Source organism: Haliotis cracherodii, unplaced genomic scaffold (genome assembly GCF_022045235.1).
Source record: "Haliotis cracherodii isolate W230 unplaced genomic scaffold, xgHalCrac1.p SCAF_4, whole genome shotgun sequence".
Taxonomy (NCBI): Eukaryota; Metazoa; Mollusca; class Gastropoda; order Lepetellida; family Haliotidae; genus Haliotis; species Haliotis cracherodii.
Window position 1 is genome coordinate 60,886,399 of NW_027266297.1, and position 22,020 is coordinate 60,908,418.

At 41.5% G+C, this 22,020-nt stretch overlaps 1 protein-coding gene across 1 annotated transcript; it reads left to right on the forward strand.

Moving 5' to 3' along the window:
* The first annotated feature begins 6,954 nt into the window (after positions 1–6,954).
* Positions 6,955–21,795, forward strand: LOC139480523 (uncharacterized). Its single transcript, XM_071263618.1, has 5 exons — positions 6,955–7,261; positions 8,679–8,851; positions 19,694–19,776; positions 20,813–21,011; positions 21,685–21,795. The coding sequence occupies exons 1-5, from the start codon at positions 6,955–6,957 to the stop codon at positions 21,793–21,795; spliced, it is 873 nt and encodes a 290-aa protein (XP_071119719.1).
* Positions 21,796–22,020: the final 225 nt, after the last annotated feature.

Sequence of the window (22,020 nt, forward strand, 5' to 3'; positions counted from 1 at the left end):
ACCAACACTTTGGATGACCGACCACATAGTGGAAGATCAAGGGTCACTACCCGACGTCAGGATCGTCAGATTGTGCGACAGCATCTTCAAGATCGCTTTGTTACTGCTGCGGAAACTGCTCGACAGACCATGGGGACACACCAGCAACACATAAGTGCGGACATCGAGCATCGATGATTGACGAGCAGACACCTCCACGGTCACAGGCCACACCAAGGACCCATTCTGACACCACGTCATCACCAGGACTGTCTTCAGTGGGCAACACAGCACCAGCATTGGTGCCACCAGTAGTGAAGAAGAGCCGTTACTGTTTCTCAACAGCAGATGGCAGAGAGAGAGTCTGGCAATGCCGTGGGGAACGTTATTCGGATGCTTGTGTTGTTGAGAGAGACTCGTGGGGTGGTCCAAGCATCATGGTGTGGGGTGGAATTGGTCTTGCACAGAGGGTCTGCCCTGTGGTCTTCCAGAACATCGGTCCAGGGAGAGGCAATGGTGTCACAGCAGCTCGGTACATTGATCAAGTCTTGAGGCCACACGCCATACCTCATTTGGCATGTTGCCGCAACCACAAGTTTCAGCATGATAACGCCCGTGCCCACACTGCGTAAGCAACAAGGGACTTCCTCCAGCAGAATGGCATCAGAAACATGCAGTGGCCTTCCCTCAGTCCTGATTTAAATCCCATTGAGCACTTGTAGGATGACATTCAAAGACAGCTGAATGACGTCCGATCAAGGCCGACAACTGCAGCTGAACTGCGTCAGACGTTCCTCAGAGTGTGGGCTCAAGGGCCTATTGCTTTCATCAACCGCCTCATTCATTCCATGTATCTACTTTGCACGGCAGTCATCAATGTAAATGGCGGACACACAAGATACTGACTTGTGATAGCATTTTCTCAGAGACTAGTGTTGTGTTTCACTTTTAGAACATTTGACACTTTAATTTCAACCTTGATGATCAGTTTTGCCAAGTTTCATCTTTTTAATAACTCTCAAAGTATGTGTACAGTGTTTGGACAAAAAGGGTTTCTAATATATCTATCCATGGTGATGTTTCTTTTGCAGTTCAGTATATTACTCTTTTTACAGGTTACAGTAAATATTATTTTTCATTGTTTGTGTGAAAATTCTTCTTCTTTATATTATGTCAACTTTCAAAACAAAACAAATAAAATAAACTCATCAATGCAAGTTTTGCCATCTTACTGCTTGGACTGTGTCTTCTGTCTTTGGGTGGGATTTCAGGGCAAACTAGTTCACTCTCAGACATGAATCTGGGGTCTCTCCGTAAGAGTGGGACCATCAGTATCCCATGCTTGTCTCCCGTGGACGAAATGAAGATTGGCTGGTTCCACTGGTTTGCCTGTGCCAGTTATATTGCGGAAATATTGCTGATTACGATCCAAACAACATTCACTCGGTCTGTGAGGAAACAATACAATCCAATGTCAATGTGTAGAATGTTAATTACAGTTTAGATTACAATGTTAAAGTGTACAATCCAGTGTCAATGTATACAATGTTAATTACTGTTTAGATTACAATGTTAAAGTGTACAATCCAATGTCAATGTATAGAATGTTAATTACTGTTTAGATTACAATGTTAAAGTGTACAATCCAATGTCAATGTGTAGAATGTTAATTACAGTTTAGATTACAATGTTAAAGTGTACAATCCAATGTCAATGTATAGAATGTTAATTACTGTTTAGATTACAATGTTAAAGTGTACAATCCAATGTCAATGTGTAGAATGTTAATTACTGTTTAGATTACAATGTTAAAGTGTACAATCCAGTGTCAATGTATAGAATGTTAATTACTGTTTAGATTACAATGTTAAAGTGTACAATCCAATGTCAATGTATCGAATGTTAATTACTGTTTAGGTTACAATGTTAAAGTGTACAATCCAATGTCAATGTATAGAATGTTAATTACAGTTTAGATTACAATGTTAAAGTGTACAATCCAATGTCAATGTATAGAATGTTAATTACAGTTGAGATTACAATGTTAAAGTGTACAATCCAATGCCAATGTATAGAATGTTAATTACAGTTTAGATTACAATGTTAAAGTGTACAATCCAATGTCAATGTGTAGAATGTTAATTACAGTTTAGATTACAATGTTAAAGTGTACAATCCAATGTCAATGTATAGAATGTTAATTACTGTTTAGATTACAATGTTAAAGTGTACAATCCAATGTCAATGTGTAGAATGTTAATTACTGTTTAGATTACAATGTTAAAGTGTACAATCCAGTGTCAATGTATAGAATGTTAATTACTGTTTAGATTACAATGTTAAAGTGTACAATCCAATGTCAATGTATCGAATGTTAATTACTGTTTAGATTACAATGTTAAAGTGTACAATCCAATGTCAATGTATAGAATGTTAATTACTGTTTAGATTACAATGTTAAAGTGTACAATCCAATGTCAATGTATAGAATGTTAATTACTGTTTAGATTACAATGTTAAAGTGTACAATCCAATGTCAATGTATAGAATGTTAATTACTGTTTAGATTACAATGTTAAAGTGTACAATCCAATGTCAATGTATCGAATGTTAATTACTGTTTAGATTACAATGTTAAAGTGTACAATCCAATGTCAATGTATAGAATGTTAATTACTGTTTAGATTACAATGTTAAAGTGTACAATCCAATGTCAATTTGTAGAATGTTAATTACTGTTTAGATTACAATGTTAAAGTGTACAATCCAGTGTCAATGTATAGAATGTTAATTACTGTTTAGATTACAATGTTAAAGTGTACAATCCAATGTCAATGTATAGAATGTTAATTACTGTTTAGATTACAATGTTAAAGTGTACAATCCAATGTCAATGTGTAGAATGTTAATTACTGTTTAGATTACAATGTTAAAGTGTACAATCCAATGTCAATGTATAGAATGTTAATTACTGTTTAGATTACAATGTTAAAGTGTACAATCCAGTGTCAATGTATAGAATGTTAATTACTGTTTAGATTACAATGTTAAAGTGTACAATCCAATGTCAATGTGAAATATAATGAAATTAATGTGTACAGTACGATGTTAAGCTGAACAATCCAATGGTAATGTTAAAAATCGCATGTTCATGTGTCCATATTAACCTGTAATATACTATTTGAACATCCAATAATAACTTGTACAATCCAATGTAAACATGTAGAATACCATCGTACGGTGTGCAATCCAATGTAAACATGTACAATACCATGTAAACATGTACAATACAATATAAACATGTACAATACCATGTTAACATGTACAATACAATGTAAACATGTACAATACCATGATAACATGTACAATACAATGTTACCATGTACAATACAATGTTAACATGTACAATACCATGTTAACATGTACAATACAATGTAAACATGTACAATACCATGTTAACATGTACAATACCATGTTAACATGTACAATACCATGTTAACATGTACAATACCATGTTAACATGTACAATACAATGTAAACATGTACAATACAATGTTAACATGTACAATACCATGTAAACATGTTCAATACCATGTAAACATGTACACTACAATGTAAACATGTACAATCCAATGTAAACATGTACAATACAATATAAACATGTTCAATACCATTTTAACGTGTACAGTACACTAGTACTGTTAACATGTACAATTTAGTTCGAAGAAGTGAACAGAGCAATGTAATCATGTACCGTACGAAATTGATCATTACAAAAATACGGGAACAATAGGAAGACAACATTCAATTCTTTTGTACAATTTTGTGTCGAGATCAATAAAATCAATCAAAGCGCTCGGTGTAATGTACTACTCAAAGGGCCAGGCGATTCTTTCATATCAATATCGTCAATCCGCCATGACACCCGATTGTGTGATATTACTGTAATTAATTAACTGTAGTAATATGAAAGAATCGGGTCCTCCTTAACTTCTTTTGAGTAGTAGACTACAACAACGTGATAGCGCACTCATTGTGCCTTTGTTGGGAACACCACCAAGTGCGTTTGTTTCAAATCATTCTGTTTCCCATTAATTTACATGTATATTTGTTTAGTCATCTGAAAGTTGAAGCTACCGATTTAACACAGTTGCTCCTTCGTCACGTGAATGCTTAAGCCCCCTTTACACAGGGCTGCGACCTTTGTGCCTTTGTGCCACCTTTGAGCGATTAGGACGCTCAATGGTCGCCTAAATCCGGAAAATCATGTTTCTGTGTAACTGCTCCAGCAGTTGTTCAGCAGTAACTGCTCAAGTTGTTCAGCGTCTGCAACCACAGGGAAACACTTCAGGTACAAGCCCTCCATTTATAGGCAGGTTGAGGAAGCACTACAGATAGCTGAAAGGAGGCAGAAAAGAGGCAGAAGCATTGCCATGGGTTTCCGGGGTCGTCGAGTGGAGGCACGGCGGTCGCTACAGTCATCGTTCAGTGCACGCTGTTGGTCACCCAAAGGAGGCACATGGGAGATTAACTGAATACATTTGCAGCAGAACGTATCTTCTACCTGGCGACCATTGGGTGACCACTGTGCCTTCATTCTGCAACAGGGGGCATTGGTGGCCCAGTCGTCTAAGGCGCCGCGATTCCCTGTCCCTTGGACACGCCAGAAACCTATGATTGTGGGTTCGAATCCCGGTTCGCCCCGATTATGTTTCTAGGTTTGTCAGCACCATACCCAGGCTCGTGGGTTTCACCGAAGTGGTGAACGTCTGAGACCTGCATCACTTCGGGCTTTCCTCCCACATTAAGCTGACACACCGCGATATAACTGGAATACTGTTAAAAGCGGCGTTAAACCCAACTCACTCACTCATTCTGCAACAACGGCAATGCTTGTGCCTCCTTTGAGCAACCTTTGAGCAACCAATGTTGCGACCTTTGTGCATCTTCCCGAGGCAAGAGAGTTAAGTGACTTTAAAAGTCCAGTTTCCACCCTTGCCGCAGTAGGCTGGTATTACTGGGCACGATCGTAGCGCCATCAGTGGCTATTACCAGTTATGTCTCTTCTATGCTTCTACTATGGACCAATCAGATTCCACCTCACGTATCACTTGCGTTTGCTTCACACAAAATGGTGGCGCCCAGTTAGGACGATCTGATCGATAATCAAGATCTATATTGTGATAAAAGGGGTCTTACATCGCGAAATGCATCAAATCACGCGGGCACCTTGATTAAAAACATGAAAATATTTGGAAAATATCTGCTGACAACGAGTTGGCGGTGCACATGCTTTGCAAATCCTGCAATCAACCGAAATCTGCACGACTGTTTACGAACCGGATTTCGATTTCGGTGCGCGGTTTTGATTGGACTATGCATAGACTCGTTAGTCCAGCCAAAATGTAACTCCATAATACCAGCCTAGTTCGGCAAGGGTGGAAACTGGACTTTTATAGTCAGTTAACTCTCTTGACTCGGGAAGATGCCTTTGTGCGACTGTTTTGAACATGTTCATTAATTCACGGCGACCATAGCGTCCATCGCGATGTCTGAACCTCCCGTGTACCACCTTGGAACGACCTAGGCAAGCATTCCGCCTACGTTGAGCCTGCAACGACGACCTGGCAAATTTCATGGTCGCACACGGGAGGCACAAAGGTCGCCATCCTGTGTAAAGGCCCCATAAGTAAGAGTGGCGGTCGGGTAACCTACTGGTTAAAGCGTTCACCCGTCACACCGAGGTTCCGTGTTTGATTTCCGACATGGGTACTATGTGTGAAGCCCATTTCTATTGCCCACCGACGCGATATTGCTGGTATATTTCTAAAAGCGGCGTAAAACTACACTCACTCACTGCTCAGTACGAGTCAAGAAGTAGCCCTGAAACGTCGTGACAAAGAATAAAAGAAGATGCTATCCATAAAAAGTGTCATGTGTTCCTGTTTTCCCAGCTTCTTTATGCGTATCAAAGACTACAAACACAAAGAGAGTAAACATCCTCCATACTTGTTCAAACGTCGATGGAGGATCCTTGGCTCTATTGGAGGCAAACAATAATTACAAGCACATCGTTATAAACAGTGTATTTGAATACGTCCACTGACATTGATTTGTGTCGGGCAGAGCTTACTTTGTCGAGTGTGTGCACAACAAACATAATACGTGTGTCTGCAGGCAGGCTTAAAAAGCAGTGCATCCGACCGGGGTCTTGGCTCAAAATAATCTATTATCGTATTTCCTCGTCGATAAGGGGCGGCGGGGTAGCCTAGTGGCTAAAGCGCCACTACGATGGCTCGTGTTCGAGTCTTCAAGCGGGTACATCAATGTGTGAAGCCCATTACTGGTGTCTCCCGCCGTGATATTGCTGAGGTGCATTTAATAAGCCGTTTGGTGCCGAGTCGCCAGCGAGCTCTAGCGAGCACCTCCGAATATTTCCTAATGAACGAAACGCGCGCCGAGAGCACTTTCTGAGGAGGAGGCACGCCGAGGGACAAAAATTGCGGATTTGGACAAATGCGGGGCTGGAATATTGCTAAAAACGGCGTAAACCCATACTCACTCACTCACTCAAATGAAAGGGAGATCTACCTTCATCACCTACCAGTGCGCAATGTAATCTGTGATTACGTCACTTTTTATCTTTGCCGTTATATTTAGTGTTATAAATCCAAAGTTTTTAAATATACAAAATGTTATTTTCGTTCGTATAGACACGCGTATTAAAATTCATTTCCAGTTGCAAACGTTCTTGGCAGTGAACAGGAAACGATTCCGTGTCATGCCGTGTCCTTTGCATGCTGGCCTTGCGTATAAACATTGGAAAGGAGTGATATCGATCTTACAGGCGCTGTGCCACTCCACTGCTTCCGACACGCACGGCAAGCCTACATTAGTATGACGCCATCACTTTAGGTATTTCGAAGCGTATTGCCATACCTTAAACAAATTCAAATTATCAATGGTTGTGCCAATATGAAAATAACAACGATTGTACTTTGTGAGTTTCTAATCGGCGTAGTTTGTCAAATCTCCGGACTTCAAGAATGTAAAACTTTCTTTAATCTGGCGGATGAAACGGACAGCTTTTCGTCTACAGACATCCTCTCTGTGGTCAACAACTCAGAGCTGCTGGACTGTGTCAGTAGATGTTACCGACACACCCGTTGTGTCGGGGTGAGGTTTGCCCCCAGCACCGGCCAGTGTCACATGTACGCAGCCTACCAGACACAGACAACCACAGGGACGGGAACGACTGGGGACAAATACTACATCATGAAACGTGAGTTCAGTGTTTAAGTTCATTTCAACGAATGGTTAATCCGTACCAACAAAGCATGAACTATTTTGTGAAATCTCCAGTGTAACAAAACGCCAATAGCTTAAAAAGCGGCAAAAAGCATGTAAGGGCCTGTATTCTTGATATTCATTTGAAATTTGTCTACCTTGGTGTCGTTTTACAAAGTGATCTTAGCGCTAAGGTGATCGTAATTTAGCAAAGAGATCCGGGGTAGAATATATCTTCAGCAAGCGATGCTTGCCATAAAAGGCAATTATGCTTGTCATAAGTGAGTGAGTGAGTGAGTGGGGGTTTACGCCGCTTTTAGCAGTATTCCAGCAATATCACGGCGGGGGACACCAGAAATGGGCTTCACACATTGTACTCATGTTGGGAATCGAACCCGGGTCTCCGGCGTGAAGATCAAACGCTTTAACCACAAGGCTACCCGACCGCCCTCTTGTAAGAGACGACAAACGGGATCGGGTGGTCAGGCTCGCTGACTTGGTTGATGTATTTCATCGTGTCCCAATTGCGTGGATCGATACTCATGATATCAATCACTGGATTTTTTTGGTGCATATTCGATTATTTACAGACCGCCGTCATATAGCTGGAATATTGCTGAGTTCGGCGTTAAACAAACAAACAAACAAACAAACAAATGAGAGTATTTAGTACTGGTGTATTTGCTGAGCAGTTTTGACTGAGCATGTCCTTCACAATTCATTAAATACAAACTTGACAGTGGCGTTGTTGCTAAAGCTGATAAAAAACTGTTCCATACGTGCATCTGGGTCACGAATATCCTTGTCTTCTAATTCCCGAAACGTATGCGTCTGTTTAATCACGTGACCCTGAGGCGTGTCAGAAACCTATCATGGTGGGTTCGAATCCATTTTCGCCCAGAATTTGTTTCGAGGTTTGTCAGCACCAGCCCATTGCTCGTGGTTTTACCAAACAGATAAACATCTGAGGCCTGCCTCAAATCGGACTTTCCTCTCACATCAAGGGGCGGTCGGGTAGCCTAGTGGTTAAAGCGTTCGCTCGTCACGCTGAAGACCCGGGTTTGATTCCCGACATAGGTACAATGTGTGAAGCCCATTTCTGGTGTCCCCCGCCGTGATATTGCTGGAATAGTGCTAAAAGCGGCGTAAAACCATACTCGCTCACTCACTCCCTCTCACATCAAGCCGACACGACGTGATATACTGTAATACTGTTCAAAGCCGCGTTAAACCAAACTCAACTCCCACATGCAATTCCCGTCTCTAGTTCTGCGATCGCCAATTATAGATACTCCCTGAAGAGCCACATTATTAAAAGATTTGTCGCCTATCCAATGCCGTGTATATTTGCTTTGTAGTTTTCCAGCCAATGTGACTTTAAATTTACTCACTCATTGAACTTTTCCTCTCAGATCTCTGCGGTTCCCCAACCCCGACTCTTCCCTCTACATATTGGAGAAATGACGTCATTGCTACTTCTTCGACGTGCAACGATACAACGGCTTTTGTTGGAACCAGCGCCGCGATATTCTGTGTTCCGGGATCGTCAATCTGGACACAAGCAAATGGAACTTGTGTTGACAAAGTGGGTATTTGGCAATATTTGGTACCTCGCCTTTTCTCACTGGTCAGCACCATCTGCGGTTAAAACCTGTATTATTTCCTCCCAAATCCGTGAAGATCCGGGGTAGAATAGATCCTTAGCAACCCATGCTTGTCGTAAAAGGCGACTATGCTTGTCGTAAGGGTCCTCTTACGGGATCAGGGGCGGTCGGGAAGCCTAGTGGTTAAAGCGTTCGCTCGTCACGCCGAGGACCTGGGTTCGATTCCCGACATGGGTACAATGTGTGAAGCCCATTTCTGGTGTCCCCCGCCGTGATATTGCTGGAATATTGCTAAAAGCGGCGTAAAACCATACTCACTCACTCACTCACTTACGGGATCAGGTTTTCAGACTCGCTGCCTTGGTTGATGCAGGTCATCGTATCCCAATTAAGTAGATCGATGCTCATGATGTCAGTCCCTGCATTGTCTTGTCAATCGTCCTATAGCGCGGCAGTAAACAACAAATAAACAAACATCAACTTGTGTCATGAAGGTACTGGCAACAGATAATTGAAACTGATAATTGAAATTGTCCGAAACTTGTGGACAGTGATATTTCTGCCCACAGGATAGTGATTTACTCACTGGTCAGTATACGGTTAAAACCTGTTCCTTTCCTCCCACTACCGCGAAGATCCAGGGTAGCATAGAACCTCAGCAACCTGCTTGCCGTAAGAGGCGACTAACGGGTTCGGGTGGTCAGGCTCGCTAAATATGTTGATTTAAGTCATCATATCCCAGTTGAGTAGATCGATGCTCATGTCTTGTCAATCGTCCTTTAGCTGGAATATCGCTGAGCGCGGCAATAAACAACATACAATCAAATATCAACTTACTGCCAACAAATAATTGAAATAGTTGTCTGAAACTTGTGGACAGTGATATTTCTGCCCATAGGGTAGTGATTTTGGTATTATGGTATTATGGTATTTTGGTTAACTGGTATTAACTTCTAACGTACAGTGGGCAAGGGGGCACGGGTGGCCCAGTCGTCTAAGGCGCCGCGATTCGCTGTGCAGAGTTGCGTCCCTTGGACACGCCAGAAACCTATGATTGTGGGTTCGAATCTCGGTTCGCCTCAATTATGTTTCTAGGTTTGTCAGGACCATACCCGTGCTCGCTGGTTTCTGGTGAACGTCTGAGACCTGCATCACTTCGGGCTTTCCTCCCACATCAAGCTGAAACGCCGTGATAAAACTGGAATACTGTTAAAAGCGGCGTTAAACCCAACTCACCCACTCACTACAGTGGGCAAAAGACATCAGGCATCATAAGCGGATCGATAAGGGGGTCCAGGGGTCCAGACACCCCCTGCACACACCTTTTGAAAACCAAATGTAGTACGTGGTAGGCACTAAAATTATCTGAGAGAGGATTTCGATATTTTGATCCCCTCCCTTATAAATATGCTGGACCCTTGCGCTTCTCACTCACTGTTGGCCCTGTTACAGCACAGTGAGTGAGTGGGTATGGTTTTATCGTATCATCGTATCCTAATGGCGTGGATCGATGCTCATGGTGTCAATCATCAGTGATTAAATAATACATCTTCTCAGCCAAGTGAACATAAATGTCTATATGATCTGCAAAGACTTCCTGGCCAATGGAAGTCGTGATGAAAAAGTAACATATGAATCTCTTCATTTGCCTTTACACACAGGGCCACGGATAGCCATACTATACTGACTGTACTGATTACATTCTCTTTTTTTAATGTAATCAGTACAGTCAGTATTGTATGGCTATCCGTGGCCCTGTGCCTGTACATAACAAAAACGACTGCACCCTTTCCATTGCTTCCTGTAAAAGGCGACTATGCCTATCATAAAAGGCGACTAACGGGATCGGGTGGGCAGGCTCGCTGACTTGGTTGATGCATGTCATCGTATCCCAATTTGTTACAATATGTTTGCACTGTCTTTTCCCGAGAAAACTAGCTGACTGCTGGTGTGCTATCACATCTCATTGATGTATGTTGCCAGGGGCGACACTACCACTGAAGCAGAAAAGCAATTGCGTACACCTTACAAAAAACGTGCACTATTTGTTTATTAGGTAAACCTCAATTTACCATCTATGCTGTAAATTTTTAATTCAAACTCTACATGGTCGGACAGGATATTCATTGTCTGACTTGAAAATCGGAATCATTACGCACTTCGGGATTCTAATGGTAGATGATTTGTGACGTAAGCAAACCGCGCTCACACAATTATTTTCATTATATGAACAAATAAATAACCGTAACATATTTCGAACGAACATGTAAAAACACATAACATTAATATTATCGATTCTTTTTTATGTTCAAAATTCAGTTGTCATCGTAGATATTTCTTGAATGAAAGTCGAAAATGTGTTGGTGAAACACGTAAATATATTACTAATAAACAACAATAACAAATACATTACCAATATTAATTTTGTTACAAATACAATTTAACATAAACGATCCCAAAAAGAAGGAAATAGCGTTTAGGCGCAACTTTTTTCAAAAACTTTCGGGGGCACGGGTGGCCCAGTCCTTTAACAGGCGCCGCGATTCGCTGTGCAGAGTTGCGTCCCGTGGGCACGCCAGAAACCTGTGATTGTGGGTTCGAATTCCGGTTCGCTTAAATTGTGTTTCTAGGTTTGTCAGCACCATACCCGTGCTCGTGGGTTTCACCGAAGTGGTAAACGTCTGAGACCTGCATCACTTCGGGCTTTCCTCCCACATTAAGCTGACACGCCGCGATGTAATTGGAATAATGTTAAAAGCGGCGTTTAACCCAACTCACTCACTCAAAAACATTCTGGGCGAGCTGGCGGGGCCTCGTAATATTGGTTTTGCTTACACTTAAAATTTGCCTCGTTGTGACCCTGATTGAATGTAAACGTGTGTGAAAAAGCAAAAATTATAATATTTCTATATGCAGTTCTTCATTAATGTTACTTCTTATCATACATGTCACAAGTGACATTCTGGCAACATTTCAGCCGCAAACTCTGTTTACCCGAATTAAGAAGAATAAAATCACAAATAATTAATTAAAAACGGATTTTTTCCCCATATTCACAGGAAATCTGACAAGTTAAAAGCAGAATCGGGTGTACTATTCCAACTGTATCAGGTGCATGTGTTTATGAATCACATTGTGATGAAATCAGGTGTTCGCATAAAGATGATCGTATCCTGCCCCCATTCGTGACCAACTCGTGTTATTCCGGGACAAGCCGAATAGCGACTCTTGCCCCTCATGGCCATTTTTGCGACCGGGTTCCGTCTTAGCGCAAACGGGCATACCTAAAACAATTGTCAATTCGTTGCGTAATGGTTCACATATATTTCCCCATATATTATATATATTTTAGATGCAATTTAAAGCACATCTGGACATGCGGAATTATACAGTATGATTGAACACATTTAACTGTGTCTTGGGTATATTTTTAGATGCAAGACATGTAAAATCAAAAATTATTACTGAGGGATTCTTTGATGAACAACTTGAAATCATACGCGCATTCTGATTGGGTTGTCGTTTTTTCGCACATAACATTCATCGATAGGGGGACGAGTCTTCTTGCGGAAAGGGGCGAGTGGTGACGAATGATCCTGCCCCACCGGTGGCAGCCTGTCACATTTACAAACAAACGTCTGGATGTAACGTGGGGTGGTGAGGTGAGGTGAGGTGAGGTGAGGTGAGGTGAGGTGAGGTGAAATGGGGCTTAACGTCGCGTCCAAGATTATTGCCCTTATAATAATAGCGACGTGCATGTACGTGTGTGTGTTTGTGTGTCTGTTTGTACTAGTCCGGGCTGTTGCCGATTTATAGTGCTAGCTCACTGAGATACCATGCCGCAGTTTAACATGAATACCCCACTCAGACACAGTATACTGACTCCCAGCCGACCAGTCCTTGTTTAGCCCCTTAATGCCGAGCGCCAGACAGGGTAACAACAAGTACCATCTTTTAACATCTTTAGGTATGACGCGGCCGGGGATCGCTCTCCGGGCGGACGCTCTACCACTAGACCACGGAGGCGGTCACTTGGAACGTGGGGACTCCCAAGTGTAGTATGCTGGTCCGCGTGGACCATATGTCGAGTGAAATAACATGTTTCTCTCATCGAGTGACGGGGGTGGAAGGAGATATTTTTGAAATATTTTGGTTTTGTTTAGTTTTTGAAAATATCTCCTTGTTTCACGTCACGTCTTATCCCTTAACGAAAGCTTCCTTTTAATCGAGAGATTTCTGTTACACATTTCGAAATAATTCACTCGAATTTTCGCGTTATGATTTGTGGGATCGGGTGGTCAGGCTCACTTGGTTGAAGCATGTCATCGTATCCCAATTGCGTGGATCGATGCTGATGATGTCAGTCACTGGATTGTCTGGTCCAGAGTTGATTATTTACAGACCGCCGTCATGCAGCTGGAATATTGCTGAGTGCGGCATTAAACAACAAACAAACACACAAAACTGTCTATCAATTGCACTGAAATGAAAAAAAAGACCCATTGGAGGCGGAGTGTTTTTTATATATATATATATACAGGCTCCATTTAAGCTTTTTATTGGAGGTCCTCCAAAATTACATGGCTGATCACACAAACCCACCCCTCCGTTCGAGGTCATAGTAAACTTAGCATAGCTACTTTGCAGATTTTAATACTTTAGGGCATACCCAATCACCGATGGACGCCGCAACCAAGTCTACATGTCAGCCATTGAAAACATGTGTCACGCAACGCTGCACCGTTCCGCCAGGAGCTTCAGGCTTTGTTTTGGAATACGATTACGGGGCGTGTGATGTCAGCACTCTCACTTTGACATTCAGTCAATTAATTAGTTATTCAAAGTGGTTTGTTTGTACATAAAGAAGGTTACAGTCATCCGAGCATGATTGATTAAACACACGTACAAACGCCACCCAAACTGGTTATTAGAGACGGTAAAATCAAGAATAATTCTTGGTAAAAAAATCAAATTAATCCCTTTATAAACATAAGGTATTTGAGTTTATATACAAAACTTATCGTAATCCACACCACTGAGAAGGAACGGGTAAAAGAAATTAAATAATAAAATAAATAAATCCATATTAGGATAAAAAACTTATGAATTATAGAAAGTTTTTATGTATGTACTTTCTACGAATGTTATGAATTTATATTTTGATTAATGTGTCTTGGAAGGTTTCAAGATGTGTAATGTTTTGAAATTAGATGTGATGTGTATCAACGAGCGACGTTCATTCTTGGAGGAAACCCATCTGTCATATTGACAGTATGAAGTCTATTGTTCTTTTGTAACATTGACGATAGCTGGTAAATAATTAATAATTACAGAACAAGTCGAGGGACCAGGGCACCAGGAGACGTTTTGTTTCAACAGATGTTCATTGTGTATTTCTTGGCCGCATTCAGTGTCGAATGTGAATGTGTTGCGAAACTACATCCGTAGTTACAATACGACGGCATAAAGAAATGAGACAAACGGTTTTGTTTGTTCCAAATTAACATGCTAGAATATTGATGATCATGGCTGTTATGTCAGATCGACATTTTCTGTTTTTATACGTCATACTAGGAAAATGTTTGGTCAACGATCTGGCGGATCCAGATGAACGTGAGGTGGGGTGAAATGGGACTTAACGTCGCGTCTATGATTATTGCACTTATATAGCGCTGTGTGTGTGTGTGTGTGTGTATGTGTGTGTGTGTGTGTGCTTGAACTAGTCCGAACTGATGCCGATTTATAGTGCAAGCCCACTGAGATACCATGCCGCAGTTTAACATGAATACCCCACTCAGGCACAGTATACTGACTCCGAGCCGACCAGTCCTTGTTTAGCCCCTTAATGCCGAGCGCCAGGCAGGGTAACAAGGAGTGCCATCTTTTGACGTCTTTCGGTATGACGCGGCCGGGGGTCGAACCCCTGACCTTTCGCTCTCCGGGCGGACGCCCTACCACTAGACCACGGAGGCTGTGTCTAACAGAAGCAAACAATGACAGAACACAGTGAGACAGTAATATGGCGATGGGGAACGTCAAGAATGACACACAATTTACATGCTCTGTTGGGACTGTGACGACAAGGTAGCACTATAACCACTTCCCCCTTTTGGTATGACGCGGCCGGGGATCGTAGCCCGGACCTTCCGCTCTCCAGGCGGACGCTCTAACACTAGACCACGGAGGCGGTCCCAGATGAACATGTGTGCGTGCACGCATCGTCTTGAGACACCTTACATTTTCACCTCGCCTCATGACTTCGGGGGGGGGGGGGGGGGGGGGGGGGTCGGGTAGCCTAGTGGTTAAAGCGTTCGCTCGTCACGCTGAAGACCCGGGTTCGATTCCCGACATGGGTACAATGTGTGAAGCCCATTTCTGGTGTCCCCCGCCGTGATATTGCTGGAATATTGCTAAAAGCGGCGCAAAACCGTACTCACTCATTCCCTCAATCATGACTTCGGTATTATATGAACTTTGCCCGTGTCCGTAAGTGTTTTTTCATGAATAACTGACTATCTGTACGAGTTAATAAATTTTGTACTTTTCGAGCTTTGGTGAGGGTCTTTCAACATTATTTCTCGAAGAAGGCCATCAGAAGTTCGTTCGGTATTTGTCGTTCGAGATACGTAAGATGAATAACTAAAATTTTTGTTCTTCTCGTTTGATTTACTAAATAACAAGAAACAAACCTTTTCGTACTTCGCTTTTCGTCTCTCACATTCCGGAATGACAAATAAGGAACTATTTCTTTATTTATGCACATTGAAATTTAAAAAAAATAATTTTACACATTTATTTCCGTTTTACACATGATATCATGACAAGCCATAAGTCAGGCAAAAAATAACCTTTAGTATTTTATTGTTAATGAATGAAAGTGAATGAAGAATTTTGTCTATTATTTCAGAACATGAAGAACGTCCCTAGTGGCATAGCTATTAACTACGACAACTGATGTAATTGAGTGAGTGAATAAGGAATGACTGTGGGAATGAGCAGGGCTAAACGACACTTAATATATCAAGGCGGTTGACACCAGATGCGGTATGTTGTAAGACATCAAATCCCGATGTAAGAAGTAAACTACCATGGTTCACAACCTCACAACTTTACCTGATAAAGCAAACGTTGAACTATTTAAGTGGGTGATCCAGTGACGTTTCCGTGTCTGTGTACACTGATCGAAGGTTCGAATCCCAGATTAACTCAAATTATACAATCATAATTGTAAGTGAGTGAGTGAGGTGGGTTTAACGCCGCTTTTAACAGTATTCCAGTTATATCGCGGCGTGTCAGCTTAATGTGGGAGGAAAGCCCGAAGTGATGCAGGTCTCAGACGTTAACCACTTCAGTGAAACCCGAGCACGGGTATGGTCCTGACAAACCTAGAAACATAATCGGGGTGAACCGGGATTCGAACCAACAATCATAGGTTTCTGGCGTGCCAAAGGAACGCAACTCTGCACAGCGAATCGCGGCGCCTTAGACGACTGGACCACCCGTGCTCCCTCAAATCCCAGATTAAGCTGTATTACGATTATGCATGTAAAAGGGATAACATGATCATTTGTTTTACTGAAGTTATAAACGTTGACGTCTTTAATGATAATTTATATGAAATGTAATACTAATAGTTGTATAAAAGGCTTAACCACATGCGTAAAAGAAGTGGAAGAAGCCTTCTGACGTCATTAACACGTGTATTTTCTTGTCACGTTTCAGTCCTAGGGTCTATGTTTCAAATGATTTTTTTGCACAAACACAAAGTATTCCAGCGAATACTAAAGTAGTGAATTACCAGCAGCACTCATTATGGTACAGTGTGGTTACACACATTTTGTAAATGTCACAAAATTGCCAAAACATGTATAAGGTATTGAATTTTTCATGGCAGCCCTAGTAACACACCCGGAATAGGGCGTAGTACCTTATGTACAAAATGAGTGATGTCATGTATCTCTGTAATAAATATGAATTGACGTTTGTGAATTGTATCTTTGTGTTCCGAAGATGCTTTAGTTTTAAATGTAATGTAAAGTCGAAATGTTATTTTTCGCCTATAGGGTCCCTTATCTCATGGTTGGTCACATATGTCATTATCATAAACAGGTCATTTGTCAGGTCCTTGTGGAAGAAAATCTTTACATGTTAAGGCCACCAATGGAGTTCCCGATGTGTCATTAGTCCGCCACTCCCCGTATGTTGCAGACTATGAATGATGTCAGGCTCTGAAATGTCATTTTACTGAAATACCATTTCAGCCCTTTGCACTTGGTCTGTAAATAATCGAGCCTGGACCTGACAATCCAGTGATTGACATCATGAGCATCAATCCACGCAATTGGGATGACGTTATATCCCAATTGCGTGGATCGATGCTCATGATGTCAATCACTGGGTTGTCTGATCCAGACTCGATTATGTACAGACCGCCGTCATATAGCTGGGATATTGATGAGTGCGGCGTTAAACAACAAACCAAACTTTACATTCAGAGCTTTAGAGGTGAAACAAGAGTAGTTCCATCGGACATTCGTGGAGTTCTGAGGGACACAACTTCTGCAACCTTGTCATATTGACTTTTCTTACGTGTGAGGGGGTATAAGACCTCAACATGTATTTGGTCATGTCTGGGGTTGCTGGTGGTTTATGTCAAGAACCACCACTTATGGTCATAGACCCGTGAAGATCCGGGATAGAAATGGTCTAATGCAACCCATGCTAGTCGTAAGAGGCGACTTACGGGATCGGGTGGTCAGACTCGCTGACTTGGTTGATGCATGTCATCGTATCCCAATTGCACGGATCGATGCTCATGCTCCCGAGTATGGCCCAGACTTGATTATTTACAGACCGCCGCCATATAGTTGGAATATTGCTGAGTGCGTCGTTAAAAAACAAACAAACAAACAAATAAACAAACGTATGGTCATGCGTCAGTCCCTTTTCATCAGAGGATGTAAATTCTATGTTGCGTTAGTTGTTACATTGTTGAATTATTTGAAGAATAATTGGTTGATACTTTCGAAACAAAACTGTACCTCAAAAAGGTTAAACAATTTGTTGTTTACCAGTGAACAGTTGTCTTCACTTTGAATATAACGGCACATGAATTCTCAAAGTGCGTAGTCGAGCAACTGCACCCTGAACACGTCACATAAAAACATATTGAAACAACAGGGTCATTGATGAACTTGTTTTCGATGCGAGGTTTCTTTTTCCACTCATAAATGAGAATGAATCATTTGGATGTTTCAAATTCTTGACAATAACACTCCCAGATAAACATATGACAATTTACCTGGTGCAAACACTATGCCTTTGACCGTTTCAAGGATGACAACTCTATATAACAATAGGGATAAAAATCAACGGTTTTTCAAAACTGAAATTCATAAATGGTATTTTTCACTTGGTTAGCCAAATATATTTAAAAAGTCGTAACAGATAAAGACCTCTCTTCTTTGGATAATAATTGGGAACGGGACAGTAGACCCCAATATTAGGCTTTCTTTCAAACTGCTTGCGAGAGTAGTTTTGGACACGAACTCTTGCATTGTTAGACTCGACTTAACTTGAAACGACTTCAAATGCAAATGGTGACTGACCATTGATTATGTATCAACTTTATGACACTAATCAACAAACAAACAAGTTAAAAGACCTGTACCAGTACTTATGTTCAAACAACATTCGACACTGTAAACAGTTCAGACATAGAACATATGAAGTCGTCATCGCATCTCCAAGGTGCAGTCGAAGATTCCCGGAAAGATTGAACGATTTTGTCAGAATGTCGGACAATTTCATCTCATCTCGATGGAATTTTATGTACACTTCGCTCGGTGTGTTCAGTAGTATTCGGATACTCGCCGAAGCAAAGTTGAACAGCTTGAGGATCATATTTCTACAGCAATGGCCGATTGTAAGATATCCGAGGAGGAGTTTCGTTTAGTGCTGTCGGAACTCTCAAAATACAATGAAATGAAGCAGGAGATTCGATCAAAATCTCGTAAGACCAGTGGTATTAGCGAAGACGAGAAAAAAAGTTCATAGAACAGGGGAGGCAACAAGCGCGTCAATTATTCCGTGCCAAAACCAAAGAACTGGTTCGAGATTAAAAATAAATTGCTTACTATCGTGTGATTACATTTAGACAAATGCTTACATAAATATATAATAATGGAAAAAACTATTAAATGGAGAGAATTACCACAAGGTTTTTATTATATCAGTGATGTCAAACCAACCAAATACGGTAATCAATTGTTTCTTATCAATTTACAAAAAGAGTGTAGTTACATAGTCTGGTCTCCTAGTAAAATGAACGAAGAACTTAATAAAAATGTTGAATATCGCTTTATCGATAAAAATAATGAAGAATATTTTTATTACCATTTAGACTCATCTAAAGCAATGATTGGACCCAGGTATTGGTGAGCTAGAGCTGAATCTCATGACTATCGTTGAATCGCATAATCATTTTGGCATAAAAAATTCCATCTGTAGTAGCAGTATAGGTATATGAATCCGGCTCCAGTGGAAGTGGTCCAGAACCCCCATTACCTATACTACTTGTTCCAATATTGATAGTCTTTGTAGCAATCGTTAACATATAGAGATATTTAATCTATTACTATAACCATGGTCGTGTGGAAAATATATTAATGTAAAACTGGAACGAGAGGTCCAGTCCGAAACCTGAGAGTAATTAAATTCTACTGTGTAACCTGAACGACACAACAATTGCAAGAACGAATGTTGATTTCAGTTACCTATTCGATCTCTTAAACCACGAATCTGTATGTTAGTTTCTCTTCCAGACTTCTCCAGTATCCATCAGCGGCGCACACCTGCACACAGTAGACTCTGGCTTTTCATTGGTTGCAACTCCTACAGCGGCAACGTACGTTTACTGTGTGTTTAATCGCTAATATGGGGCCTTTACACAGGATGGCGAAATTTGTGCCTCCTCTGCGCGACGATAACATTTGCCAGGTCGTCGTTGGAGGCTCAAAGGAGACAGAATGGTTGCCTCGGTCGTCCCAAGGTGGTACACGGGAGGTTGAGACATCGCCATGGACGCCATTTTTTTTTAACATGAACTAAACAGTCGCACAAAGGTCGCCGAGGAGGTTGGTTGCTCAAATGTGGCTCAAGGAGGCACAAGGGAGGCACAAGCATTGCCGTTGCTGCAGAATGAAGGTCGCCCAATGGTCGCCAGGTAATAGATGTGTTCTGCTGCAAAGTTTCCCGTCAATCCGGGCGATGCTTCTGCCTCCCTTGTGCCTCCTTAGGGCGACCAACAGCATGCATTGAACGATGACTGTGGCGACCGCCGTGCCTCCATTTGGCGACAACGGCAACCCTTGAGACACCATAGAAATGCTTCTGTCTCCTTTGAGTTACCTGTAGTGCCTCAGCCTGCCTATAAATAGAGGGTTGTACCTGCAGTGTTTCATTGTGGTTGCAGACGCTGAACAACTCGAGCAGTTACTGCTGAACATCTGATGGAGCAGTTACATAGAAACATGATTTTCTGGATTCAGGCGACCATCGCTCAAAGGTTGCACAAAGGTCGCAGCCCTGTGTAAAGGGGCCTTAATTTTACACATTGTGCCAATACAGAAAATGAAATCCGGATCTCCGGCCTCAGAAAAATGGTTGTTCTATCACTCCTTGAAGTAAAAGCAGAAGTAGAAGAAGTCCTGAAATAACCAAATGCTGTAAACTAGAGTTAACGAAATTCACCCATCTGGGTACGACTTCATGGGCTCTCCCTCTGGATAATTTTCTACTACTTGACACAGATTCTTTCCAAATATGTTGTCTGGATTACAGTTCCGAAAACCTAATATATCATCTGTTGCAGTTTATGACCTTTTTGCACCTTAGTATATAGAATCAATGAAGTAACAATTTAAATGTTCCAATTGCTTTAGATTTGATGTGACCTTCATTGCCGGAAATGGAAATTACCTCCTGAAGATTGCAGTAAAAATTGCACTGACAAAGGTGAACCGAAACAGCTGGGTATCATCTTCATGGCAGACCAGCGAGACCCTCTTGGCTGCCCCCTTCCCCTTCCAGGTGGATAAAATGTTTACAATGGACATCCTTTCATCTGAGTCTGAGTTCCAGGTCGGTCACACACTCTATTAGATTTAACAATTGCTCTAACCCAAGAAGGTATTGACATCATCACTTGGTGCTTTCTCTTAGCCTATACAAGTTGTGTTCCTACCCCATACTTTAATGCAGATAAAACACAATATCAATGGTCTCTGTATATGTACGCTTTAGAATGACAGACTGATTGTTTACTTATCCTACTTCCTACCAATTCCTTCAACATTTTCAACATGCCTTATTCTTGAAAAATATTTAGAGAGCAACATCATTGACATGTGACGTTTGCAGCGTGCTGAACGTTTACATTGCATGTTGCAGGTTGGCACACGTCAGAATATCTTAAATCAGTCGTGCAAATTATCCCAATGGTGACCCAATTCCTCCAACAGCAAAACACGTTGAACACGTCTGGGACGTCAGTGGCAGACGTGTACATCAACGTCAAAATCCACCCCCTACACTCAATGAACTCGGAGTTGCTCTCATTGATGAGTGGAACAACGTGAGTCAAGTTGACAGAATTTGTGCATCTTTCATATGCCTCTTGTGAGGCATTGGGCATTGGGTGTTGGACGTTAAATTTTTATTTTTTATTTGATAAGTTGCAGCTCAACACAGTTACCCATGATTCACAGTAAATGTTTGACGTAGCTGAAATAACAGCCTCTTGTATATGTTTCAGTGCAAAGTGGATGGAGTGACGTTGTTTACCTTCCAGCACCGTCTACCGAGAGATAGCCTGGATACTATCAAAATAACTAATGTCAACATAAAAACTATCACATTGACATGAAGTGGTTATAGTGCTAGCGAGTCATCACAGTCACCACAGAATATGTAAATTGTGTGACTTTCTTCGCGTCCCCCATCGCGATATTACTGACTCAGTGTGTTCTGTCATTGTTTGCTTCTGTTATTTATCAACTGCGTGATCATATATTTATTGTCCACATTAAACAAACGTAATACTGACGTGGTACAATCAAAGCAAACATCATACACTATAACACTCACAAGT